Source organism: Dendroctonus ponderosae, unplaced genomic scaffold (assembly GCF_020466585.1).
Source record: "Dendroctonus ponderosae isolate FM_Combo_2020 unplaced genomic scaffold, Dpon_F_20191213v2 Dpon_F_20191213_6, whole genome shotgun sequence".
NCBI lineage: Eukaryota > Metazoa > Arthropoda > Insecta > Coleoptera > Curculionidae > Dendroctonus > Dendroctonus ponderosae.
In genome coordinates this window covers 11,542,479-11,568,985 of record NW_026018814.1, presented here as the reverse complement: position 1 = coordinate 11,568,985, position 26,507 = coordinate 11,542,479, and the positions used below count along the sequence as shown (strand labels likewise).

Genomic DNA, 26,507 nt, shown 5'->3' with positions numbered 1-26,507 from the left:
TGTTAACTGATTTTTAATTTTCCAAAGATTTGCATGTCAGCACGGAGGGTGTCTTGCAATCATAGAACTTTTCTAAGTCAGTCATTCTGAATATCTAGATATAGAAGTTAAGCTTATGTTGAAGTACGGCTGAACTCCACATAGAAGACATTTATTTGATTACAGTGTTGGTCGACCTGAATGCACTATGTTAAAATCAGCTGTTGTCAGTACTTTTTTACAGGTTATATTTCTATTATTATTATTTACTGACTATAACTTTTCTATACCTGCTTGAAATATTTCTAGTGATATTTGCAGACCGTCTTTCTTGTTACGGTTAATTTTTAATTCTAGTTCTGAGTAGTCGTCAGGTAAGTAAACAGTGGAATTTTATTTAAGCGGTATTGGGGTTTGCTCCAATTTTTTACCCTTTAAACATAAAAAAGGACAATACATATGACCTCCATATAAGTAATCCATAAAATCTTCAGAAATAAATATATCGTCTTCAAATTTATGTAATACTAAGGAACTACTTCGAAAAAATGTCTACTTGATCAGGCTCTCGACAGTATCAACGTTAACAATATGCTCACGTTATTCTCAAACAGAATTCCTTTACTATCATATATGATTTATCTGATTTTTAAGTTTTTGTACCCCCCAAGCATTAAACCACTACACTACAGATTAGCTTAAAAGTGTTGTCCAATGCCCGCAGTTCGATTGTTTTTAACCGTTTTTTTAAAAGAAATCGTCCCACAAACGCTGTTGAAGCTGCTTCAAGTTTGAAGCACCTGATAAAATTTGTATGTTAGACTGTGACCCCTTCGTCAGCTTCATCTACAAAATGCTCCCTGTTTAAGGGGCCCTGTAAATGTGCTAGATTTTCTATTTGTTGAAACATATTTGTGTTATGGTTTTGTCCCTGCATAATTTGTGAGTTAACTTAAAAATTAACTTCTTACATACGCTAATATTTAAACATTAATACCGATTAAACAATGCTTTTTTCGTCATCAGCAAGAACTATTAACCGCGGACATAAGGATGTTTTAGAAATATATGCATCCCCTTCAATTATTCTTTTGATTCCGTTACATTCTTTTTAGTTTTTTGATCGGTTTGTTCAATTTCACGTTCTATTTTTAAGTTTTATAAGGATGAGCGGTTCCTCAAACAATTAATCCATCCTTTACTGGCTACAAAATGTGGAAGCAGCAGTTTCTCCATTTTTCTTTATTTGTTGCAATTTACAAAGCTTCAAGTACAGTAAATTGAAGCTCATTAATGCAAATCCTAAGGATTTTTTCCTTCTGTTTAATTATTGCTGGTTTAGAACTAGAATGCTCAGCATATTACTTCCATTCATTATCTCATTTTCTATGCATGTTTCTCTCTAGTCCAAGGTTTGGTATCTTACAGTTTCTATAAAGTCCATAAATCTTTATAATTTTGGTCTGAAAAACTGCGTGTAACAGAATTTGGCTAAACGTAGTTTTGAATTAAAACTTACATGATAAAGCTAAAAACACTTTTAATATTTTTGCAAAAGGTTTTGTACTATTTACTCGAGAATGTTAAATTTACGTGGCCAAAGGGGAAACGGAAATATGACACGTATGATAATATAAATATAGTTCATGCAAATCAAACAATATATATTTGCCACAAGTTTATCGCGTTTATTGAGCTTGTGTTATACGAACATTTATCTAATTTGGAATTAGAACGAATTAACTCTAGTTTTACTCAAATTCTCCAACCAATCTTAGACCAAAGTAATAATGTACTTAATTTTATTGAACATTCAGCTACGTATAGGCATCTTAAAAAAAAGTGTATTGCCGTTTAAACCGAAATAAAGTATGCATTTGCAAAAGTTTCATAGTCATGCCCAACAGAAAAAAATGTTCAAAAATAGTACGATTAATTTTTTGCTATAAATTAGTTTAATTAAGTTAAATCAAACTAATTGTTTGAACTTTTTAGATCTCAGTAGACCATGTCAAAGCGACTCTGTCCTTTTACCGAAAACGTGCACCCCATTAAAAAGCAGGAGATTAATATGGGAGGAAAAGGCCGCAGAATTATGTCTCCGTCGTCTGAGAGAGCATTACAACTGTTGTTTATAGGGGCTTCCAATCATTTCAGCGCCAAATTGGCGAAAGATAGTACTGAAACTAGGAAATCATCATCTCACTCAATAATTTGTAGTCAGTGTACCAAAGTGGGAGAGTGTGATGTAAAATGCTGTTATTGTGACAAACTGCTATGCTGTGATTGCTGTGAAAATTGTGAGAAATGCGACCAACAATTTTGTACAAAGTGTGCCTTTAATCTTACCGACAAAGGTTACAGCATATGCTACTCTTGCTATTAAATGTTTCAATGTCTGATAACTAAAAGGCAAATGTTAAAAGCTATAGCTATTCACGCATATGTTTGCATTTGTGTGACTGGGGTTGTTTTTATAAATAGTGGAAAGTTTTATGAGTTGTTCGAATATAATCTGCATATCTGCAACCTTTTTTTTTTATTTGTTATTCCGATTTGGGACAGGGTTTAGTTATAACTTGATTGACAACAAAACATTGATTTATTTCCTTAGGAAAACTGTAGAGCGTTAAGAAAAAACTGCCAAAATACAATATTTTGGCATTAACACCCTTATTATTGCTGAAATCGTTCGTGAAAAGTTTTGATTATGATGTTATGTTATGTTATGACATGATTATGTTATGTTATTGTTTGATAAATGTTCATTCAAATCAGCTACTTAAAGCGTTTTAAAGCTATTTAACTGAACTCCCTGCATCTTGGAAATGAAACGCGTCCAAACCCATATTTATATTCAATTTTCTCAAATTCAAATATTTCAAGATTCCCTTTTTTTAACTTCAAACCTACATCGGCAACTATTGTATATAGGGTGTCCCAATGTTTTTTGTGATTTTTTCTGACGATCTGCGCTAACAGGAAATTTCGTATTCTTTAAAACTGAAAATGAAATATTTTTTGAAATAGAATCTACGATTAATTAACACATAATTGTAGAATCTATTTCTGGGGGTCATTTACAGAGTAGATCCCCGTAAACATGTGGCTAACTGTGACAACTAATGTTGTCTAAGCATTATTGTAATTACATCAACGATTTGTTTCAAATAATATAAAAACGTAAAAAATTGTGAGTTTTTGTTTCAATATTCCCAGAAAATATATGTTTTGTTATTCCTTACATTCCTTTAATCCTATCCCAAGCAGGTGAATAACTTGCAGTAGGTATCGAGTTTTTATTTTATTTTCTATTTTGTACCTTGAAAGTTATTCCTCGCGATCTGGTACTAGACTACGATATTACATAAAATTGCACATTTATTCTGATTACAATTTAATAAATATTCACTTCATTGATTCATATCACATTAATCATATTTTTGTCGTTCCAGTTTTTTAAATAAAATGGATATGCGTCGAAAACTTGCCGCAATAAAGCATATCTTGTTAGGTTACATCTTTTGGTGCTAGTAAATTTATGTTGATGTCTCATTTTATCATTCATTGCCAGTCTTTGGCAAGTTTATTTAAGACTTGTATTTACAAAAATCGAGTTATTTTGTCGAAATAATGTCTCATATGACATCTTTGTTCTGTATCAGTAAATTTCTATTTCGGTTCTCTTTCCTTGCCGATGTCACCGGATCTTCAAGTGTAAATAAATTGAAATATCTAATGCGCCTTCAAGTCTATAATCTTAGTAATTACCGAACAAAATTCTAATCACTTCTTAGGCTAGACTGTGAAAACTTCTTTCGTATGCAAAAATTTGTCAAGATATTTTAAAAACTGAATCGATATAATTCGATTCTTCTCCCCCGATCAATTACCATTCCGATTTCAAAATGGCATATCGGCAACACTGAAAAAATGAGTAGTAAATGTCAAGGAATGTCTGGAATGTTGTTATTGTTTGTGAATTTCTGGATTTCTCCCACTGTGGTCTTTATCTATGATTTCCCCGCTCCATTTTCAGGATTGTTTCTAGATGCAAATGTATATTGACCCAATTGATGGATATCATTTTGCGAGCTGGAATAAGCTGTTAAAAGCAGAGTGGAACGGCCGATGTAAAAATCACTAAACAAACGATTTTGGATAGCAGATCTGGATCGTGGAGTGCCATCTACTCAAGAAGGGCACAAAGCTGGAGCGAGCGTCCTGGTTTTTTGGAATCTGGGTCACGGTGAATCCATGTACGCAGGGTCGATGCCTGTGGGAGCGACGGGGAGGGTATCCAAACCGAAACGAGCCGAGCGCGCGACCTTCATGGCTGTCAAGCCAGCCATTCTATTTTCTGGATTTGTTTCCCCTGTTCTTCATTGCATCTACTTATGTAGTTATCACGTTATTAAAAACATAACAGTGCGGGTGTGGTGAGAATAATCGCGATAGCCATTGGCAGCGTGAAAGGGCCATGTTTAGGGGCACAGTTCGGGTAGAAATATGCGAGGCTCAAGGTCTGCGGCCTACGGATTGTTCCAAACGACACGCGTTCGGGAAGGACGAGCAGCCGCTGGACCCCTATGTTACGGTCGACGTGGACGACACCCAATTTGCCCAATCCACAACCAAGCAGAAAACATTCGACCCAGTTTGGAATGAACAATTCGAGCACAGGGCGGAGAATGCGAAGACTCTCACCCTTACTGTTTTTCACGATGCCGCAATACCACCCGATGTTTTTGTGGCCAACTGCACGATACCATTTGATGAGCTTCTGACCAGGGACAAGGATGAGTCCGACTTTTGGGTAAGATCAGTCTACACTTGTTTATTATTGACTTGTTCGGCTCAGGTTTCAATAACATTGTTCCTCGTTCGTCGCTTACTTGCTTCAGTACTGTCAACACATATCCAGAACGAATTTGCTCCTTAGAGCTGTTCGTAAGCTCTTAATTTTTTCGTTGCTAATGTTACTCTGACTAGGTACAACTATAAGTCTATTAGAATTATTCTTGCACATACCAACTACCGACGTTGCTTCAAACATAATAAATTAGTTTCATACTAATAATGTAAAACATGCATTAGCTATCATCAATGGATCAGGCTGTCGATCCAGATAATACACCTGAAAATATTGTACTCATTGAGTCACCGATTAAACAATGAAAAAATATCTTTATGATTGAATTGATTGGCAATAATCTTAGTTTATTATATTAGTAGGGATACGGTTATACAGTGCTAAACTTTAGTAAAATTACGACTTGTGTAAGGCGGTCGTTTCTACAAAAAGAATGTGCGCTTTATACACGCTGGACCAGTTTCCAGAGCGAAAATTTTAAGGGATGATACAGAATCGAAAAACAATAAGAGTTTGCTTTACTTATAAGCCACATTCCAGTTCTTCGATAATGAAATGCAGGGTGCTTAAGTTTATTAATTGTTGCCAATCGGTTGTAGGGATTTAAACGAAATTGTGCATGCGATAACAGAGTGTGGGACTATTAATCAACACGTTAATCGATGTTTTTAATGAATACAATGTACGCCACTGTTTTTTATTAAAATAAATATTTGGATTCTTCAAAAAAGCTTCCTTTCAATTTATCTGTATAACTCTTATACTTATTACGAAAATGGCAGCAATTACACTCCGCTAACGCAATTGCACCTATAATAGATTGGCCGACTAGAAATGATAATGTGGTCAATTGAATAGAACCAGTGGTCTTGCCACCCAGATCACCTGATCTTAATCCACTGAACTTTTACATTTGGGGACATGCAAAACAAGATTAATCTAGTCTTAGTTTTACGAATTCAACAAACCTGCAACGATATGGATCAAAATCCTAATCAAATTTCAGCTGCAATAAATTCAGTAGCTACTTAGACGATGCAGAAAATGTATTGAAGTGGGTGAACTACATTTTTACAATACAATTTTGATTGATATGTATCATCGAATGAGTGATTTTATTATGTTGCAGTTTTATTCAATTATTTTAAGCTATTTTCTATGTTTTATTGCGTTTTGTGTCTGCATATTCTGTATTTAATATGTTTCCAAGATTCCTGATTATCTAAGCTTTATTAAAAAATATCGCTACGATTTACTGATTAGATAAAAAATTGATTGTAAATCATTCTTTGATTTTAAAACAAGAAAAACCAAAATGGACACAGTGCGCAAATGTGATGCATATTTCAATTTTTTTTCAAATTGAACATATGTTTAAAGAAAATTGAACTTTTTTATTTTATAAAAATCGTGTGTGTTCTTGTCCACTGCAAATTAATTTTTCTGCGTTCATATTTTCTGAAAATGTCAATGTTCTTAGTTAAGTGTCTCATTTCAGCTTTACACGTTAAATATTTGGACTTACTCGTGTTTGTTTGTGTTTATGTTTTTTGTGTAGATTTCATAAATTGGCAAATATGCTCATAGTGTTAAGTATATAAAAAATATTTCTGATGCAACAAAATGGATCGAATATTCTACATTGCGATCTTCTACGCTACTTCTAATACGCCGGCACATTTTTTTAACAGCGAACCTTAATTGAACTTTAGTTACAACGTTAAACAGAAATTTCAGCTTGCAAAATTTTCAAATTTGAACTGAATGTAATTTTATTTGATTTGAAATTTGAGAATAGCTCACATTTCAGAAAACGTGAAAAGTTACGGACAAAAATTTAAATTCGTTGTATTTCGGCCATTTTTATGACTTAGTAAATATGGCTTATATTTGCGTTTAGTGGGAAAAAAGTACAAGATGTTGAATTAACTAAAATATTACATGTTTAATGCCCCACACAATTTTCAGATTCTTGTTCTTAATACTCCCATAAACATGGATGAAAGGAATTCGGAATAATCGTTATTTTATAAAAAAAACGCAACTAAGCAATAATCTAAATGCTTGCTAAAACCATATTTTTTGCAACTTTGTACAGTTCCAAACGAGTAAATGTATTTATGCTAAGTTCAGAATAATATTTACTTACCTAGGTAATTAATTATTGTAAGTGTAGTGTTTGGAACATTAGTCAGTACTTAATGTTTCAAGATACAGATTGCGAATTGTAAATGAAATTTTAGATTTTTATCTTTAAGCATACGAGAAGAATGGAACAGATATTTGCTTTATGTGTAGATCCATTTAAGATTAGTTTATAAGAAGAAAATGCTAAAATAAATAAGTATAAAGAGGTTTTTTAGAATATATTTTTTGAATACCCGACCMATACTAATTTTTATTTTTTATTTGTCCAATATCTATTACTCTAGATACCTATACATATTTACTTCAATCTGAAAACCGTGCCTTAAACAWWTRTYTAARRCAYGRTTTWCMGATTGAAAATGAATCAAAMTMTCYAAAAATGATTTATGTTGTTTCATGTATTTTTTCACATGTGATGTGTTTCTTCTGATTTAAAATGTGTGCCCAATAAAAAAGTTTTTATTGCAAAGTTGCTTTGTTTTTCAGGTTAACTTAGAGCCGAAGGGGCGCCTACGCGTTAAAATCGATTTGAAACATACTCCCAAAGGTAAGTAAATATTACTAGTAAGTTGTTATTTTCTATTGAGCTTCACAAAAATGTTTTCAAGTGGTATTTCACTATACTATTTTTGTTTAATTAATTAATAATTAAGTTATTGTTGAAACAGAATATGGAGTTAAGCCAAGGGAATTTAAGGAAAGGCAAGGATTCAACAGGCGCCGAGGTGCCATGCGTCGTCGTGTGCATCAAGTTAATGGGCATAAATTTATGGCAACATTTTTAAGACAACCTACTTTTTGTTCGATCTGTAGAGAATTCATATGGTAAGTACTATTATCCGCTGACCTATCAACTAAGGAGTAATTAACTTCTTTATGAATTTATTAAGGGTTCATCCCCTGCATCAAGCACTGTTATTATTTTCATATTCTTAGGGTTAATCTATTATAGCACTATCCTATTATTTCAGGCAAATACGCTCAATATTAAATCTCATTTGGTCATCTGTGTTTTATGTTGGGGTAAATCAGCGGGACTTGCATTTAAATTATTGTTCAAATGGCCGAGCTTTCAAGCGCTGGTTTTGCAAAAATTCGCATTAAGCACTGGGCTTTTAAATATGTTAATGGTGGTTTTATTTTCAGGGGTTTGGGCAAGCAAGGCTATCAATGTCAAGGTATGATCCAATTTAAAGCATGTCACAAGTGTAACTTATCACTGCTTTTATGCTTTTTGCTTAGCTACCTATCAGCTAAAAATTGTCCTTGTAAAATAGGCTGACTGGTAGCCTATCTCATGCAGTGCATCCAAACACTTTATCACATTTTCGTGATCAATATGTGCTGGATACCCTGTGTAAATAGCACATATAATTTTTTATATTATGGTAAAGGCCTTTAACTCACTTTCCAGGTATTGGTCTTTAACCCTTTTGTTAATATTTATTTTTATTTGCAGCACCATTGCACTGGTATGGCTCTCTATGCTTTTTATTTTTTTTGTAAGTTTATTTAATAATTACTTAAATTATGCTTTAATTAGTCTTAAGGGGAATCCAAAGGGTGTCTTATTTTATCAAATCAATTTAAGAAATGTTTTATAGTAGCATATTACAAAAGGATTTATGACGATATGAAGATATTAAGAAACTGTATTTTTTTGGGTTTTCTGAACGAAGTTACCAAATGTACGCTCTTTGGACGCCTTCTAGCTTACTAACGCACCAATATTATATATTTTCTGTCATTTTTTTACTAATTTGAGGCTTCTCAAAAATTAGCTAACGCATTTTTTTACAGTTTGCACCTGCGTGGTTCACAAAAGATGCCATCACGTGGTGCTAACAAAATGTCCGGGAATGAAAGAAGAAGTAGGTATCAATTAGGTTTACAGTTTTCAATAGTTTGGATATATTTTTTTAAAGAAAATAATGTTCTTATTTAATACACACTTTATTGTGAAACATATTTCCGACTAATATTATGTAGTAACTTTGTAACTGTGAAACCAAACACAAATTTCCTGAATTAACACTGCAGGTCTATATGTTATCCAAATCAATATCTGGGATATCCACTAACATATCTTGAGGTACTGGTGAAGGCGTGGCTCTGTGCTCTTCCTCATCTGCTCCAGCTCCTTCATGATATTGTTGCTGCAGGTATTCGATAATGTCCAGAATTGAGTCTTCTGAATCCTTTACTAATAATGGAACTGGTTCTGGTGGGAGAAGTTCCGTTTTATATTCCGTTATATTTCTTGCCCTCCAGATTGGAACTACAAATAGTTAGTTGGCTAGCTAATTTTTGTTTTTGGGGCACAGGTTGTAGTCCATTTATACCTATTCCTATTGGGGTTCCCAAATCTTCAACAGGAGGGTTATTATCAGTGCCTTCAATTTTTAATTCTTCGGCTCCTACATAGTCAAATGCAGGGTCTCTCATATTGACATAAAATCCATGTTGCATATATTTAGCATCGAAAGTAAAGCAACCTTTTCCTTTGGGTAAGTTCTTTTCAAAGTTTCCATGATATCTGAATAGAAAACGATAACTTAGCGTTATTCGGGACGCATCATCATACCTGTAGTATGGGTAATTTATTATTCCAGGCCCTTCCATTCTACCATTTTTCCATGTTCCGTAGTGAGTTACATTTACAGACTTGTAGGTGTAAGTGCCTAGACCATGTCTGAGACCTTTATACCAAAATCCTTCGTATGTGTCGCCATTTGCGTAAAAATAAGTGCCCTGGCCATGTTTTAAGTCTTTTCTCCAATGCCCCATGTATTTTGTTCCATCAGGATATAGAAAGTCGCCATGTCCGTGTTTTAAGCCCTTGCGCCACTCGCCTTCATATCTTGCACCATTTTTGAAACAATATAAACCTATACATGCGTTTTTTACTTAGTAAATTAACGTAGGTTTATAAAACCATATCACATGGTTTTTTGAATTAGTCGATTTTAGTTCATTGTTTGCTCTGTTTATGGTCTTATTTGAAAAAGGTTACTTGAATTACTTGGATATATTCGCTTTCAAATTAGTACTAGTAAGAGATGTTATTTTTGGATCATATCGTAACTATTCTTATTATTTACTTTATGTTCGAATAGTATCACCTTTTCCATGCCTTCTTCCATGATAGTATTGTCCTTCATAAATGTCCCCATTTGGTAAAAGTGCGCTTCCCCATCCATGACGATCAAGTTGCTCGTCTTTACCCCCTTCATATTCCCCATAAGGATATCTTTCTTCTCCTCCCTCGCCATCTTCTCCAGCCTTTTCAGTTTCAAGATCATCATCCGACATTTTCCACTTGCACTAATCTAATTCGATTTCCACTTGTCTATGTGACAATATGGATTTGTTGGGACTGGTACCTGCTAGCAATTGTTCAGTTGCTTAGGTCTTTACATGTGAATTATTTAAATGTGATTAGCTATTTTTGAGTTTTGCTTCTGCTAAGACTTTACTGTAATTGTTTTTAAATTACATTTTAATTTTTTTAGATGCTTTTGTCAATATCTTCATTAATAATCTGGTAAATACTCTCCACACATTTTATAGCCGACTGTTCAGAGTACCGGATTCAATGTGAATATTCCACATCGATTTGTCGTACACAACTACAAAAGATTCACATTTTGCGATCACTGTGGATCGTTACTTTATGGCCTGTTTAGGCAAGGACTTCAATGCGAAGTATGTTCTCTGAATGTTCACAAGAGATGCCAGAAGAATGTCGCCAACAACTGTGGCATCAATACAAAACAGATGGCAGAGATCCTTTCTGAAATAGGTAAACCTGATCCGCTGCCTGTGCTTAGTCCGATCACTTTGTATGTGCATGGTATGTTCATTTTATTTTTATTATTTTTCATTTTTATTAAGTTTGTGCGTACATAAACATTTCGTCAGACTGTTTATAGATAATTGATCTTACCCCATTATCATCAATTAGGAGTTTTTTGTTTTCACGTCTAGGTATTGTTTTTTTCAATATTTTAATGAGCATGATGTGGCTATGTTTTTTACATGAACGATTATGCTTATTGCCAATAATCCAGTTTTCATATTCAACTGCTATAAATAACGCTTGTTTTAAAGCGCTTTGTAAATGTATGCTTCTAAAATTTATTGTTGTTTTTACACTAGAGTCATTATTCGTATGAGTTAAGTTAAGAAAAAGTATCTGAATTTACGTCTCACTTTATGGTTTTTACAATGTTTTTTCAATTGCGGTAAACAATTTCTATTATTTAGTTTAAGGGTGGGTATTATAAAAGCCGGGTTGAACCGCCGGTTGACCAACCGTCGGATAATTCCATAGAATAAGGCAACCGGTAGTTGAGTTGTGTATTATAAAAACTGCTGAGCAAARGAGTTGACTTATTTTATGTAACCTTGGCCACATTGCGTGAACAGCTTCAGCCAATCAAAACCAGTCGCAAGKGATGTTCAAATCCATTGCTTTCTCGTCCGTTCTGAGAAGGAGTGCTTGTCATAGAGTAAGTAAAATAATTTTATTTTACTTTCTCTATGGTGCTTGTGAACTTTTACAATATTTACTTCGTGTTTATACCTCACTTCTGCTAAAGTTATGTGCATTAAAAATGTATGAAAAAGGTAAACGAATAGTACGGATATACCGGCGCAGATTTGTAGATGTAACTATATCGTTGAATAACGTAATCAAAAACAAAAAAGACGGACACAGCCATGTGTAATGTACCACATGAGAGGTAATGTACCGTGTTTTCTGTTTCTACTTTCTATACTGATATTACAGCTTCTAACGAGCTTATTTGTAAAGGTAGGAAAAACTCCTAAGTACAAGAATTGTAATAATAATACTACCTTTAATAAACTCGCCAAAAGTTGAAATATACGAACCCACGTGGTATATAATTATTTTCTGCTTGCTTCTCAACTAAATTCGTAAAATATAGTATATATAACATAAAATATATAAACATTTTCTATATGATTATTCCTTATAGCATTATTATTATTATTATTATTATTTGAAGTACTATTATTTTCTTGAGTCATTTCTTCGGTATCAAACTGGAAATTGGAGTTTGGAATTTAATTTGGTTCATTCATGTTTTGTGCTATATTATGCAATACTGCACATGCTATTATAAGCGATGTTGTTGTATCTAGAGATACTATCATACCAAGAAGAGATTGTACAGAAAAACGTTATTTTAGAAGTTTTAGAACACCGATCAATCGCTCATTTGGATTTTCAGCCGTCAACCGTTGCTGAACCGGCATTTCAACCGTCGGCTAGGGTTTATGATACCCAAACTGGCCTTCAATCGTGGTTTGAATCTCAACCGTTGGTCAACCCGACATTATAATACCGGGCCTAAATCATTTGAGAAATGCAAATGCAAGCTATTATCAAGAAATTTGCTCTAGCTAAAGTGACAGATACTTTAAAACTATTTTTACCTTTGCCTTTGTTTTATCTGTATTAAATGGGATACTTAAATTGAAAAATATATAGTAAGTACTTTATACGTATGCGCTGAGGATTTAAATTGGAAATCGCTTGGTACATCTTTGCTAAATGTTAGGCATCCGAAAATTCATTGTGAGCAATTTATTTTTAAATTTAGTGTTGCTCCATTTAGGTGTGTCTCCGGATAGTAAGACGCCAATTAGAAGAGCTAAAGTACTGCCAACTTCTGGAAATGGAGCCCCAATTGATGGTGGAAGTGAAAATACAACATCAGTTATCGAAGCTAGATTGGATGAGAATCTATCCAAACTTTTGGAGGGAAAGCTGCAATATGGTGGTAAGTATTTTTCATCAATCATAAACATTGTCTAGCACTGCATTACTTCAGATGAGCAACAAAGAAGTGGTGGCAAGCATAGCATCGGTTTGGATGATTTCCACTTTATCAAAGTACTGGGAAAGGGCAGTTTTGGTAAAGTCATGTTGGCTGAGAAAAAGGGCACTGATGAAGTTTACGCTGTGAAGGTTCTCAAGAAGGATGTAATCATTCAAGATGACGATGTGGATTGCACTATGACTGAGAAACGGATTTTAACACTAGCTGCAAGACATCCATTTTTAACAGCTATTCACTCATGTTTCCAGACGCGCGATCGATTATTCTTTGTTATGGAGTACGTTAATGGAGGCGATCTTATGTTTCAAATTCAGCGAGCGAAGAAGTTTGATGAGCCGAGAGCTAGGTGAGCGTGAATTCATACTATTGTCTCTTGCGATTCAATAACATGTTCAACCTCATCAAAACAATATATTGTAGTCCTTTTTAAATTTAGGTACTTTATTTTCTCGATACTTTTTTCAGATTCTACGCAGCAGAAGTCACATTGGCATTGCAATTTCTACACAGAAACGGTGTTATATATCGCGATTTAAAACTTGATAATATTTTGTTGGATGCGGAGGGCCACTGCAAACTGGCCGATTTCGGAATGTGCAAAGAAGGAATTGTTGATGGCGTGACCACTACTACTTTTTGTGGAACACCCGATTATATTGCCCCTGAGATCCTACAGGTAGAATATATAATATTTAATTATCTAAAGCAGATTATTTATTGTTGCATTTATTTACAGGAATTAAATTATGGTGCTAGCGTAGATTGGTGGGCGTTAGGCGTTTTGATGTATGAGATGATGGCTGGTCAGCCTCCATTTGAAGCTGATAATGAAGATGATCTCTTTGAATCGATTCTGCACGATGATGTACTATATCCCGTCTGGCTGAGCAAGGAGGCTGTAAGCAATGTTCATTTATTTAATTCAAAAATCTTATAACACATTGATCATAATTTTTGTAAATAAATGTTACTTTCAGGTTAATATTCTCAAAGGATTTATGACAAAAAGTTCACATAAACGTTTAGGATGTGTGCAGAACCAGGGTTGTGAAGCCGCAATTTTAGTCCATCCGTTCTTTAAAGAAATCGATTGGAATGCCCTGGAGAATCGAAAAGTTAAACCACCATTTAGGCCAAAAATTGTAAGTATTTCGTTGTTGATTTCATATTATTGTGGTAAATGTGTCGTGAACTCACAAGCAAAAATGTGATTTTGTTATTAGTCCTCTTGAAAGTAAATACAGGGTGATTCAAAATTACAGTACAAGAGTACAGGAAAAATAGTTTACAAAATTTTTTGTTATAAAAACTGCGAAATTTATTTTTCAAAGTAATCTGCCTCCCTAAGTGAGCCCCCTATTACCCCTTAAAAGGAATGACGCCTATTTTGAATCACCTTTCATGCTGTGTTTGGTTATGGTTGTACATGAAATGGTAATATTTAGTCGAATCGGAAACAGATGTGATAATTCATTTCAAATATCAAGATATAATTTTCCCTCTATCATTTCAAATTGCTTGTTGTAACATCAATGGTATTATCACAGAAAAACAGAAGAGATGTGGCGAATTTCGACGCCGAATTTACTAGAGAAGAGCCCGTCTTGACGCCGGTGAGCAACGAAGTGCTGCAATCCATCAATCAAGAGGAATTTCAAGGATTTTCCATCTACAACAAAGACTTTAGTCCTTCTCGAATAGTGACTGAGTAACTAGCATACACCGCCAGTCATAGTTTCTAATCTTTCTTCAACTATTTTAATTTCATATTTCTTAATTTGAAAGTTTCTTCTCAGCGTGGTTTAGTTTAACTATCCCGCAAGCTGGTTGATTGTCACGTCGATTTGAAAATCTTATTTTAAAAAAGCTGATCGAATGAGATGACAGCTGGCCTGGCATCACTAACAGTATTTTCCTTTCAAGTGTTTTAAAGCTGGGCAGGGTAATGCCAACTTAATTTGCTGATGCAAAACTTTGATCGAACGAGGGTCTTCGTTATAGAGATTGAAAATCAATTTTTTGTTTAATGTTATTTTTTATTTATTCAATAATTTTGTAGGCTTTTGTGTCGAATACAAAAAAGTCAGTTTGTGTTGATTACAGAGTTTTGTAAATACAATTGTCTGATTCGAATTCGATTTCTGTAAATTTGAAACTATAGTTTTTAAATGCTGCGAGTTATTCACAACGAGGCCGATATCTTAAAAGCTGTATAAAAGCAGTCCTGAAACACAATCTTTAAGGCTCGTTTTCCAACAAAGCAAAGTTGAATGTAAACGGCTAGACATAATACCTAAGTATTGTGGCAACAGGAATAGTAATAATCTGCTGTTTAAAGTTGACTGAAAGGGAAGACACAGATCCGTAATTCAATAGAGCGCATAGATTGGCTGTGTAAATTTGTTTATTTTTTATGTTGGTAAATCTTTATTTTCATAAACTAAAACTAGGTATGTACAAATATAAATCTGGTCTAAATGAAACGCATATCTTTGAAGAAAGCTTAAAATAACTTTAATTGCTTTTACTTACACATGTTAAAATTTCTAGAGTTTATATTGCTGATTTGTTGGAGTTATTGATTAGATAATATTTAAACAGCAAATAAAGTACTATAATGCCAACAGCACTTGGCCAACAGTTGTACCAGAAATGTAATAGTTGTCCGAAGTGCAGTTAAATTTTAGTTATTTTAAATTTAATGCGTTTTAAATCGATATATAGTTTATAATATTGTTAGAAGCAGCAGCGTAGCTAGGACCTAATTAAAAAGTGATCATATTTTTTAACAAATAATTTTATGTGGTCTACTTTAGAAATATCTTCACAATGGTCATATGGAGAATTCTTAAATATTTGTGATTGGTAAAGGGTAATTTAAAATTAATCGAAAAATTTTGCAACTGAGAAAGTTTGTAAATAAACATATAGTATGAGCAATTGGTTCAAAGGATCATGTTTATATAATTTCTAAAATCGCTCTTTACGTTATTCCATCAAAGACTATCAGATCTCCTGGTTACGCTACTAGTTAAAGAAACCACAGAACCCTTTCTGTAGCCATGTGCCATGTATTCTACTGTTCTGCCTTTACAGTAGAACCACTAATTATAATAATGTTTCCGTCGCTAAAATCGACACGCATCGATTTAGTAACATACTAGTTAAACATTTTATTTATTATCACGATTAATTCAGAGCACTTTTGGTTTTGTAAACAGGTCAAAATATTGCACATGCCTGTAAAATTAAATAGTTGTATTTAGTTAGAGAAATAGTTCAAAAACATTTCGGAAAAATGTTCTTGAGTCTCTTTGATTTTTATCCCAATTAATGATTGTCTCGTATTATAACAGTTATTGTATCAATAATTTGTTGTTAAGACTATTCGAGTTCTAATCATTAAGATACACCAAACAAGCACTTTTTTTGAATAATTGGAACTAAATTCAAGTCGCAGGATGATGTAAATATCTGGAAAACATCTGAGGAAGGTTATTTCGATTGTTCTCGGTATTACTTTTCTGCGCCAACGTTTTTGGTAAACCCTTCACGTATTGAAAAATAGTTCAACAACTCATAATTGGTCTGATGTTTGAAAACGAATGTTAGCATAGACAGTCGCGAAAAACTCTAGAACAGATTTGCAAACATAGTACGTATTGATTCCCATACTTTACAAGTAAATTTCACAGTAAATTATTAGGAAAGTAGCTTGCACATTTTCAGAGCAAGATTAAATTTTTTCAATATTTATAGGCACGTATTATTTCGTGGTCAACGTTTTCTAGTCATTGATGGTGTTTGGCCTATGTAAATAGTGAGTGAGTCAACCACATTATAAATAGTTGTTTCTAATAATAAGGCCAAATTTCACACTATTTAAGTTCAAATATTTTTTGCCTTTTTACCGGTAAGAGTATTTCTATGTATCAATGACCTAATGCGTGTATTATTTTGAATAGTATTTTTTATATTTTCTTTACCTATGTCGCGTTTAATTTTATTTTTAGTTAATTTATTGTGTGATTTTGCTAATATGGTAACGTAATTGCGCTAAATAAAACTAGGGAACGCACATATAACATTTACAGATAGGCAAAATAGAGCAAAAATGTGTTTATTGTTAACTGTTTACTTTTAAAATGTTTAACAGAATATTAGCAACACCAACAAATTTGGGAATTAAATTCTCTTTACAAGCTATGACCACTTTGAAAGGCACTGGTTGATTAAACAAATATGTATAATTAAAAAGATCTGCAAATTTCAGAAGTGTGTAGCAGTTTTCAATGTGGTTTATTGTTAGGAATTAATCCAAAGTCCAGCTCTAAGCCACGTTAGTATTAATCCTCTAAACGCTATACCCGCAGCGAGTAATTTAGCGATAGAAGTTTCAGTGCCGTTTAAAGTGCCAAATAGCCTTTATAGTTTCAATTGAAATTCTATTTTTGCTAATATTAATATTTAAAAGTTGTATTACTTGTGTTTATTATTGTATTGTGATAAATCGTTGTGCAATCTCTATTAATTTAATGTTGTTATTTTGTGAAGAAATGTGCATATACATATATTATCTCTACTAAAAGTATTTAACGCTTAAGCTATAATGTTTTATATTACCAAAGATTTATTTGATCGTTTATCGTGTATGCGTCTATGTTGTCAGTGAAGCGGAAAAGCACTTTGAAGAAAAAAATACAGCACCGTTTAGAAAAATTACTGAATGTTTTTATAGAAAATGAAATGTTCTTCAAATGCGCTTAACTACTGTATGAATGTAATTTATTCTCGAGTAACAAGCGCAAGTATTGGTTTGCAAGCGTAACTCTAAACTCGTGAATCCTTCAGATAGGCTTCATGATTGTAACATAATCTGTTTAAAATAGAATATTTGCCATTAAAATAGACACATTCTAAAGTACGTTTCAAGGAAATGTATTGTATTGTTGAAAAGTAAATATAAAATTATGTAATGTTTAGATATTTATTAATGTGTAACTTAGAATATAGGTAAATTAATTAACCCGCTATGATAGTAAGTGTTTTAGATCTCTACATATTGTAATAGTCAATGCAGTTTTAATTTAGATGTGTCTCGTGTTTTATGGCATTACCTCACCGGTTACCAGCTGCAAATATGTTTATAGTAATACTTAACATTTCAAAAATTATCAATTTATTTTTGTCTTAACTTTTTTCATACTTTATATTTCCATTGCATTAATTTGTTTTTTTGGTCAGTTTGCATTAATATTTGCCATAGTTTTTGGGGCTACAGATGAGTACGATTGAACGAGCGGGTTTTATTAAATTTTGTGATGCATAAGCCAACTAATCTATTTAAAAAATTGCATTGACTATTAGCACTACAGCATTTCTCAAGTCATTGTCATTAAGTATGAAACCAAATTATTCAGTTGAAGAAAAATGGAAAAAACCGGTTTCACAGATCTTATTTTCAAATAGCATGAAAAATATAGAAAGTAACTAGAGAAAAGCTTACTAGAGTTTTTTCGTATCATTGTTTTTTTTATATAAAATTATTATGTCTGAAATTAGCTTTGGTCTAGAATGTATAGTAAATAGGCAAGTTCAATTGCCATTGGAAAGTTATATTAAGCCAAATAATGTATTTCCAAAAACTCTATGAAAAAATAAATAATTTATGTGTTATAATTATGTGTTTACATCAGCTTCATAATTCATCATTAATTCATTAGAATAGTTTTTAAATATATAGTATGTAATAAATTAATAAGCGCAAATACTGCACAAACGGAATTTTCAGTAGTCTCCAAATTTTCCAATTTCTTTGTTCATATACCTTTTAAACAGGAGACGGGAAAAGGACTGTTCTACATCTGGATTTCTATATATGAAAATGTATTACAACGCTTCGTTTCTTCGAAATGTTACGCGCCTAGTGATTAGTGGCTGGTGGCTTTCGCTTTCGTGGATTGCGTTGGCAACCCTACCAGGTGACAAGCGTCCCAACCGGAGACAAGGCAGAGAGAGAGAGAGAAGCTTTCCTTCTGCCTCTCTCCGTCAACTTCGGCAACCTTGGATTAACAAACGCGTCAACAAAAGTAAGGTTACATGAGATGTTTTGAATTTTCAAAGAAGTAAAATGTTATGTTTGAAACACCTGAATCGTTCTATCCAACGATATTTATCATCAGTTACTAAGCCATTGCCCGCAGATGTGAAGGTGCTGGACCATAGTTACTCGCGAGATAAATTCACCAACATAACAAGTAGAATTGCATCTCATGTCGGCCGAAACCTACATCTACAGAAATTTCATCCCCTTAATATTGTGCAGCAACGCATCACGAATTATTTTTACCAGAACTTTGTTAGTGCAGGGCGAAGCCCTATTTTTTCACTGTATAACAATCTATCACCTATAGTCAGTGTGAACCAGAATTTTGATAGCCTCCTAATACCAAAAGATCATGTTTCACGATGTAAGAGCGACTGTTACTACATTAATTCAGAGTTGTTGCTTCGAGCCCACATGACTGCTCACCAGTCAGAGCTTCTATTAGCTGGTCTAAACAATTTCCTAATGGTTGGAGATGTATATCGCAGAGATGAAATTGACCGATCTCATTACCCAGCATTTCACCAATTGGATGCAGTGAGGCTGAGAACAAGAGATGAACTATTTCCAAGTGACAGCAGTTTGCAGATTTTCGAGCAAGGAAATAATACAGATAGTTTTGGGGGCCAGGAAAAGCAAGCCTGCCACACATTGGAAGCTGCCAAATTGATGGAGCATGAATTAAAAAGCACATTGGAAGGACTGGCAACTCACTTATTTGGCGACGTTGAATATCGTTGGGTCGATACCCAATTTCCATTCACTCAACCTTCTTGGGAGCTGGAAGTTTTCTACAATAATGACTGGCTGGAATTGTTGGGCTGCGGTATCATGAGGCAACCAATATTAACGAATTCTGGTATTTCTGATAGAATTGGATGGGCATTTGGAATAGGATTAGAAAGAGTTGCCATGTGTTTGTACAAAATACCCGATATAAGGCTGTTTTGGTCAAAAGATTCCGGATTTCTATGCCAATTTAAAACTCACAATATAAATGAAGCAATCACTTACAAAGAAATATCACAATTTCCACAATGTACCAATGATCTAAGTTTTTGGCTACCTGAAAATGCCGAATTCTCTAGCAACGATTTTTATGACTTAGTAAGATCCGAAGGCGGTGATTTAGTTGAACAAGTTCAATTAATTGACAATTTTGTTCATCCCAAAAACAACAAAACGAGCCACTGTTATAGAATTACGTATAGGCATATGCAAAGAACTTTAACGCAGCGCGAGGCGGGCATTATCCATAACAAGATAGCTCAAGCTGCCGAATCCCGACTCTTTGTCACACTGAGGTTGTAATAACTCTTTAAAGTTGAATAAGAAAGCTTTAAAGAATTCTTTATTGTATTACATATGTTGTAACATTTTTCATTTCGTAATAATGTATTACTAGTAATACATACAATACTAGTACTTATGTTGATTTTGTTAATTTTTGGTGTTTATGCGCAATATACAGGGATACTCATGTTTAACTTTGTTTGTTTAACAAGAATTGTTTTCTTCCCTACACTGTGCCGTTGCAAGTTTTTATTCGAAAACAATCGAAAAAGTCGATCACATCTAGTGATTTATATACAGCAAGCATTAATAATAACCACAAATTTAAATTACCCAAATTACTTTACACGACAAGAGAAGTGGTTCACAGCAGAACAACATACATTTTTCATTTTACCGTTCATTGCGGACACTGCACAAAAAAAACGTATGATTAAGTAAATTAAACCTTTTTGTAGCAGTCGATAAATTCTAATTGCAAAATATTACTGCATTTATCATTTTTTTAATAAAAAAAATGCAAATATTTTGAAATCCGTTAGTGATGGATGAGGTGTTTCATGCATGAAAAGAGTTCAACATCTTTACGAGAACCGAAATTTGTGGTACTATATTTCACATGTATAGAGCCAGAGCTGCTTTAGTATGTTCAAAAATTGTCAGAACTCTCGAAACTCTAGTTTTAAAGTTGAGGAAAGTAGCTGATATTTTTGAGACACTCTGTATATAGGTACACATTTTTACCTTGTTTCGGGACATTACCTGTCAATCTCATTACGTACTATAACTATGTTTAAACCAATCTCTTAGATTTTCAAGGAAATATAAGTTACTAGTTTATACTTAGATCCAATAATGTTTCAAGATTTTCAAAATGCATTAAGTACTTATATTTTATGTTCACGTTTACATATATCTTTTATGTGTCTATTTAAAGCACATTTAACATACATTATGCCTGAGATGCTTAAAACAATATTGGAACTTAAAGCTAATTCAAATCTCCCGGTAAACACATCTGTAAAGAAATGATAGTAGATTTCTATAATTCGACACTACTTTTCGCGCTCACTAGAATAAACAGTCCAGGCGCACATGAAAAATTGCAATTTATAACCTCTGTGATCTGTCGGTCTGTGATCTATGCCATTTACTTTTATTAAATTATATATAATTCATATAATCAGTATAATTGAGTGTAAAGAACTGAATTAAAATGGAAATTGAAGAAAATGTCGATGATTTTAATGACAGTTGCTCAGATAGCGATTTAGCGGATATAGAGGAGTTAAATTCACTTTTTCTGCCATGCCACAATGTGTCCAGCCAATCTGTAGGCCCAAAGTATATTCTACATATTTCAGCGACTAAGTAAGTCCATGAATTATCATGTAAAACCAGATTATTTAATATATTTTGTCCTTACAGTGATACAAATTGCAATATTGTCACGGCACTCTCAGATGCCAGTTGCGATGTATTCAATCTAACAGAAAGTCAGCTACACAAACTAAATAAATTCCAGGAACATAATCAGAAGCTAATTGACTGCAAATTTAGTTCAGATAATAGGAATCTATTTTTCACTGGGTCCAGTGATGGAACAATCAAAATTTGGGATCTTAGAGTGCCGACAGAATCTGTAATCACATTTAAAGGTATGCTATGTAGTTGTATAGCTCTTCATTTCAACGTTCATATGTAAATGTTCAATCGTCGAAAGCGCCTTGTGCAAGCCTTGCTTCCTTTGATTACATTTTTGATAGTAGATTTAGTTTTCTGAAAAACCTCAAAAGGTAATCAAGCACTCGAATAAGAAGTTCAAAAAGAACAATTGTAGAGCGGTAATGTTTTTTTGTCTTTATACCACAATATTCTATTTATACCTAGATACAACTCTAACGGAAGGAAGCTCAGTAAAACCGCTAAGCTCCTTTGATGTATCTCCCTCTAATATTTTATTGGCCGCTGGGACTGAATTGACTGATGGCGATGCATATATTTTATTTTGGGATATACGGAATACTGCTTTATTAGGCGCTTACTGGGAAAGTCATACTGACGATATAACGCAGGTAAATTTTGATTGCAGTGCATACGTAGAAGATAATGGGCTATTGGTATTGCAGGTGAAATTCCACCCAAATGATAGTAATAAGCTAATATCGGGCTCAACGGATAAGTTAATCAACATTTACAATCTTTTGGAATCCAACGAGGATGATGCGTTGCAAGAGTGTTTGAACACCGAGGCGTTGGTAGAAGAGTTGCAGTGGTTTAATGTTGGTAAACAGTGGAAGATTAGTTGTGTTACTTCCACAAATGATCTCCAGTTATGGGAAACGGATGGCGCCGAACCCTACAAATGTCTTAGCAGAGTGGACATTGCTTCGCAAATTAAGGTGATTTGTTCTTTCAAAACCTGTGAGTTTGTATGACTTGCTTTATGTGCGTTTGAATAAGCACTTTTGAAACATTTGCTATCTGACCTTTCAGAAAAATCCTGGCAACACATACATAGCGGCAATACACCCTCTGAGGAATTCTCTGTTTGCTTTATGTGGATCAAATAATTCACTCAGAAGTTTAAACATTTCAACACACGATTTAAATTCTGGTTTTCAATGTCTGGAAAATACTCAGCGCGTGAGAAGTAGTTGGATTAATGAACATGTAAGTGCACTTGGTGGATTTGAGCGAACATTTGATATAATAGTTTTCTTTTTCTTTTTCATTTTAGACAAATCTTCTTTTGACCGGAGGGGAAAAAGGAAAATTAGATGTTTGGAAACCAGATTTTAGTCAATTGAATTTAAAGGATTTGAAACGAAAAAATGGTTCCCAATGATACTTTTTCATTTAATGATCCATTAATTTATGAAACCTTTTTATAGAAAGTTAATTAAAAAACCTTTGTACATGTTATAATGATGTTTGCAACAAAAGTCCTCATTCGTTGCCTTCCAGTAAACAATTCATTTAAAGCATATTGATCGTGAGCTCATGATCAGGTGATTAACTGCGTTTTGTATAAACACTAATTTATGCAATATAAAATATTGCAACTGCAGCTGTTTCCATGACGAAAAATAGCAAAGAAGCTTGTCACGAAAATCAAAGTATTGATGTAACATTCAATTTTGCAAGATGGGAACTTCAGAAACAAGCAGAGAACTAAAAGATTTATATTTAAAGTTACAATCTGATTTGGATTCAGATAAAAGATATTGGATAAGAAACGATGCAAAGTTGAAGGCCGTAGTTACTTCGAAATCTTATGACGAATTCAGGTGGGCATTGCACCGAATTTTAATACATATTTTTTGTTACAACGAAGCGTTTTTTTAAACAACGTGTCTTAATCATTTGCTATTTTACCATTGCCTTATTGATGCTTCATTGCTACAATTTGTATGCCTTATATTTATTAATGACATGAATATTTTCTTGATATTTTACTTTTAAATTCGATAACACATTTACATTACGCGACATACACATTTGATAAATGTGTATGTCGTTTGATTGTCGAGAAGAAAACAAAGTTGTGCTGGAATTCAAGAGTAACATAAATGAACTAACAATATAGACGAAAAATATAAAGCAGCGTCTTAGATTTGGTTCTGGGTTTGTTAGTGCTACTCCCATACTTTGATTTTTTAATTTAATTGCCACCCACTCAGCAAATAGTGTCATACAGATGAAAATACATGTGAACATACAGATGAAAAAGGATTTTCAATAAATTTTCTTCAGCGTTAGATAATTCCGATCTCGGGCAGTGCTCTAAATCAAATAGATAATTTACGTTTGTTAGCTTTTTAATAGGAAAATATAGAGTGAGCCATCATAATGTGCTAAATTTTTCTGAGAATTAAATGAACTTGATGTTATTCTAAAGTCATATAAAAATCAATTGATTATTTTAATATTAGCATATTTTGCTCTTCAGAAAAATGAAATTCTACGTCTGGGTTTTGCATTATTCATCTACTTCCATTGTATACATATAATCTGCTACATTTTAGACTTTATTTCTGTCCACCACAAGTCATAATTAGTGTTAAAACTTCATGCTGTAGAACATAAATCTATTTGGTGACAAGTGATTTATCTATTATTTGAAGGGAAATTGTGGAAGCTGCTCACCTAAAACCACTCTCGAAGGAGGATTGCAAGAAGAAAGCAGCGGTGAGCTGGAATAAATCATCATCTAATCCGTAAAAAAACTAATAAATAGGTAGACCCTTTTATTTGATTTAAATAAAAGTTACTACCTAGTTTCTATTTAAACATTATTTCATTAAAAACCGAACACCATCAGATAGATAATATATACCTGCACACAGTATCCCTTTACGTATAAAACCTTATCTTGTATGCAAGTGAGAATATTTTTTTATTCTTAATAATAACATCCAATAAAAATTTCAATTAAAGCCAAAATATGAAATTTGCCCAATTTTTAGCAATGCGCAAGCTTTGCTAGTTTACTTTCTGGGTTGCTGGATGATGTGACTACCAGGTTTGCTGGTATGCACTGCAGGTGGTTTTTCCTTGTGAAAGCCCTCAACAGCTTCGACAGGAAAATCTGCATTGCCTTTAGCTACAGCACCTGATATTGTCATAGTTTTAGGGGGGCTTCCCGATATGGTGATTCCTGTTGTATCTTCAGTTAAGCCACCTGAGTCTCTTCGCACCTTATGCTGAGTTATCCTCATACCCCCAGCTCTCACTAAAGAAAGAAACTACGTAGTTTTTTGATTGGATCAACTAAATGTAGCTCGCGGTTGATTTGTAATTATCTAAGCAAGTGTAATTTAAAACATAATTGATCATATGGGTTGTGACATGAAAGTGTGAGTAGTGGAAAATGCTGAGTTTACCTTTCTTATGATTGGAATGGATGCTGAGTATTAGTGTGAAATAGTTACCTGCTGGAGGATGTCCCGCCTTCAAAACACATTCTTCCTTTGGACTTGACATCAGAATTACTTAAGTTTAGATTCTAGTGTTTAGTGCTGATGTATTGAAAATTCTGTGGAAAATTTAAACGTTTTCTATACGGATGAAACACGTACACGCAGTCAACACATGAATCATAGAACCTGTGCATAGAACAAGGCTTATGGCATGGCAATGAATAGAAGGTAGGATCTTGCGGCGATTTGCGTGACGTCAGTGGAAATCACTGCCGGGCGTGCTTTTTTCCTGTCTGCTAATTGTGATTAAATATAGCTTATTTAGTCTGTCATATTTAATTATTTTTTTATAAATCTTCCTTATAATTACAAGATGCTTTGCAGCAGATTTTAGACTTGAAAATTAAAAGTAACAAAAATGTATTTATTTGGTAGACTAGCATAGTTGCCAGTTATTATTGTTTCCAGTATTCATTGTATCATGCAGTCAACAGCTGTTATCAACAGTCAACATATTCTTGAGTATAGTGCACAGAACACCTCTGAACAAGAAGTGACAACTACATGCAAACGGCCGTGATCGCTTATGCGCGCTCTCTGCCAGGTGTTTACGTCCCTAAATTAATAAGAAGCGGGGATTTCGATTTATGAATTACAATATGATTGTAAACCCTGTGCACAGATTACAGAGTATAGATTGGACAGTTTTGCTTTCCCGCCAAAATGATTTTGCTGACAGCAACCACAGAGACGTCGGCAAAAAATAAAAAATCAGCTGATTGTTTGCATGTGTTTGTTTTGTACATATGTCCATAAGAGGACTCTGAACATACAGTATTTTACAGTTAAGATTATTCCGTCAATTTTCATTCATCTTTCAGTCTATCGATGTTTTCAATTTGCAATCATAAGCATTTTCAACTAGTTTGGTAACTGTGATATTTATCTTTGTTTTACAATAATAAAGTGTTGTGTTCGGAATTCTGTAATCTCTAGATAACTGTGAAGTTTATTTGAGTTTTACAACTGAATATAAGGTAGCCAGATACCAGCCGCTTCCAGTGTTGTGTTGTGTTCGTGAAAATCACGTGTGAATCACTAAAAGCTTGACCCGAAATAATTTTGCATCATTTCACTACAAGATATGGCCTGTACAGAAAATATACAATAAAAGAACAGAAATGGCCGCAGTCCAAGGCTGGACGTTAAGACGGAAGGAGTTTTAGTGAGTAAACAGCTTGGCTGGAGCCCCACAGAACCCAGCGCGCCAGAATACCAGCTCTGTAAGAGAGCATTTCCTAAACTTCATCGATAAC

At 33.6% G+C, this 26,507-nt stretch overlaps 5 protein-coding genes and 1 long non-coding RNA gene across 9 annotated transcripts in view; 4 read left to right on the top strand and 2 right to left on the bottom strand.

Annotated features, from left to right (window-relative positions):
* The first annotated feature begins 60 nt into the window (after positions 1–60).
* On the top strand, positions 61–3,176 carry LOC125504924. The gene is made up of 2 exons (XR_007281807.1): positions 61–353; positions 1,975–3,176. It is a non-coding gene; the product is annotated as an uncharacterized LOC125504924 (long non-coding RNA).
* A 733-nt stretch (positions 3,177–3,909) lies between these two features.
* LOC109545127 (protein kinase C) lies at positions 3,910–18,549 on the top strand. The gene is made up of 12 exons (XM_019915624.2): positions 3,910–4,795; positions 7,487–7,547; positions 7,669–7,825; positions 8,147–8,178; positions 8,801–8,871; positions 10,571–10,853; positions 12,646–12,810; positions 12,862–13,216; positions 13,336–13,546; positions 13,607–13,768; positions 13,848–14,012; positions 14,418–18,549. Exons 1-12 carry the CDS (start codon positions 4,460–4,462, stop codon positions 14,580–14,582), a joined length of 2,163 nt encoding a protein of 720 aa, XP_019771183.2. The 5' UTR covers positions 3,910–4,459; the 3' UTR covers positions 14,583–18,549.
* LOC109545131 (radial spoke head 1 homolog) lies at positions 8,801–10,480 on the bottom strand. 2 transcript variants are annotated; one of them, XM_019915632.2, is made up of 4 exons: positions 10,123–10,478; positions 9,585–9,888; positions 9,343–9,536; positions 8,801–9,278 (listed from the first exon to the last, which is right to left on the bottom strand). In XM_019915632.2, exons 1-4 carry the CDS (start codon positions 10,310–10,312, stop codon positions 9,043–9,045), a joined length of 924 nt encoding a protein of 307 aa, XP_019771191.2. In that variant the 5' UTR covers positions 10,313–10,478; the 3' UTR covers positions 8,801–9,042. The 2 variants fall into 2 exon arrangements, with proteins under 2 accessions (XP_019771191.2, XP_019771190.2); XM_019915631.2 differs by having other exon boundaries at positions 9,343–9,888; positions 10,123–10,480.
* Positions 18,550–18,893: 344 nt separating the features above from the next.
* LOC109545128 (probable phenylalanine--tRNA ligase, mitochondrial) lies at positions 18,894–20,463 on the top strand. Its single transcript, XM_019915626.2, has one exon. The coding sequence runs from the start codon at positions 19,001–19,003 to the stop codon at positions 20,285–20,287; it is 1,287 nt and encodes a 428-aa protein (XP_019771185.2). The 5' UTR covers positions 18,894–19,000; the 3' UTR covers positions 20,288–20,463.
* Positions 20,464–21,163: 700 nt separating this feature from the next.
* LOC109545130 (WD repeat-containing protein 89) lies at positions 21,164–24,562 on the top strand. Its single transcript, XM_048667647.1, has 7 exons — positions 21,164–21,640; positions 21,698–21,927; positions 22,160–22,344; positions 22,399–22,671; positions 22,766–22,942; positions 23,010–23,559; positions 24,397–24,562. Exons 1-6 carry the CDS (start codon positions 21,486–21,488, stop codon positions 23,115–23,117), a joined length of 1,128 nt encoding a protein of 375 aa, XP_048523604.1. The 5' UTR covers positions 21,164–21,485; the 3' UTR covers positions 23,118–23,559; positions 24,397–24,562.
* A 38-nt stretch (positions 24,563–24,600) lies between these two features.
* Positions 24,601–26,507, bottom strand: part of LOC109545132 (death-associated protein 1) — a 3,456-nt gene continuing 1,549 nt past the window's right edge. Inside the window, exons 1-2 of one of the 3 annotated variants that reach the window (XM_048667648.1) lie at positions 25,204–25,432; positions 24,601–25,004 (exon numbers count right to left, since the gene is read on the bottom strand). In XM_048667648.1, the coding sequence (XP_048523605.1) occupies positions 24,760–25,004; positions 25,204–25,255 (297 nt within the window). In that variant the 5' untranslated portion in view covers positions 25,256–25,432 and the 3' untranslated portion in view covers positions 24,601–24,759. Of the gene's footprint in view, positions 25,005–25,203; positions 25,433–26,507 lie in introns of those variants that run through there. The other 2 variants (XM_048667650.1, XM_048667649.1) reach the window with 2 other exon arrangements.

What these genes read in the sequence shown, in the direction of transcription:
- LOC109545127 (XM_019915624.2), top strand. Translation starts at nt 4,460, where the DNA reads ATGTTTAGGGGCACAGTTCGGGTAGAAATATGCGAGGCTCAAGGTCTG. An exon ending in GGGAAAGCTGCAATATGGTG is followed by an intron (nt 12,811 to 12,861) that starts GTAAGTATTTTT and finishes GCATTACTTCAG; the next exon opens with ATGAGCAACAAAGAAGTGGT. An exon ending in TTTGATGAGCCGAGAGCTAG is followed by an intron (nt 13,217 to 13,335) that starts GTGAGCGTGAAT and finishes TACTTTTTTCAG; the next exon opens with ATTCTACGCAGCAGAAGTCA.
- LOC109545131 (XM_019915631.2), bottom strand. Translation starts at nt 10,312, where the DNA reads ATGTCGGATGATGATCTTGAAACTGAAAAGGCTGGAGAAGATGGCGAG. An exon ending in TGGAAGAAGGCATGGAAAAG is followed by an intron (nt 9,889 to 10,122) that starts GTGATACTATTC and finishes ACGCATGTATAG; the next exon opens with GTTTATATTGTTTCAAAAAT. An exon ending in GGGAACCCCAATAGGAATAG is followed by an intron (nt 9,279 to 9,342) that starts GTATAAATGGAC and finishes AACTATTTGTAG; the next exon opens with TTCCAATCTGGAGGGCAAGA.
- LOC109545128 (XM_019915626.2), top strand. Translation starts at nt 19,001, where the DNA reads ATGTTATGTTTGAAACACCTGAATCGTTCTATCCAACGATATTTATCA.
- LOC109545130 (XM_048667647.1), top strand. Translation starts at nt 21,486, where the DNA reads ATGGAAATTGAAGAAAATGTCGATGATTTTAATGACAGTTGCTCAGAT. An exon ending in ATCTGTAATCACATTTAAAG is followed by an intron (nt 21,928 to 22,159) that starts GTATGCTATGTA and finishes ATTTATACCTAG; the next exon opens with ATACAACTCTAACGGAAGGA. An exon ending in ATACTGACGATATAACGCAG is followed by an intron (nt 22,345 to 22,398) that starts GTAAATTTTGAT and finishes TTGGTATTGCAG; the next exon opens with GTGAAATTCCACCCAAATGA.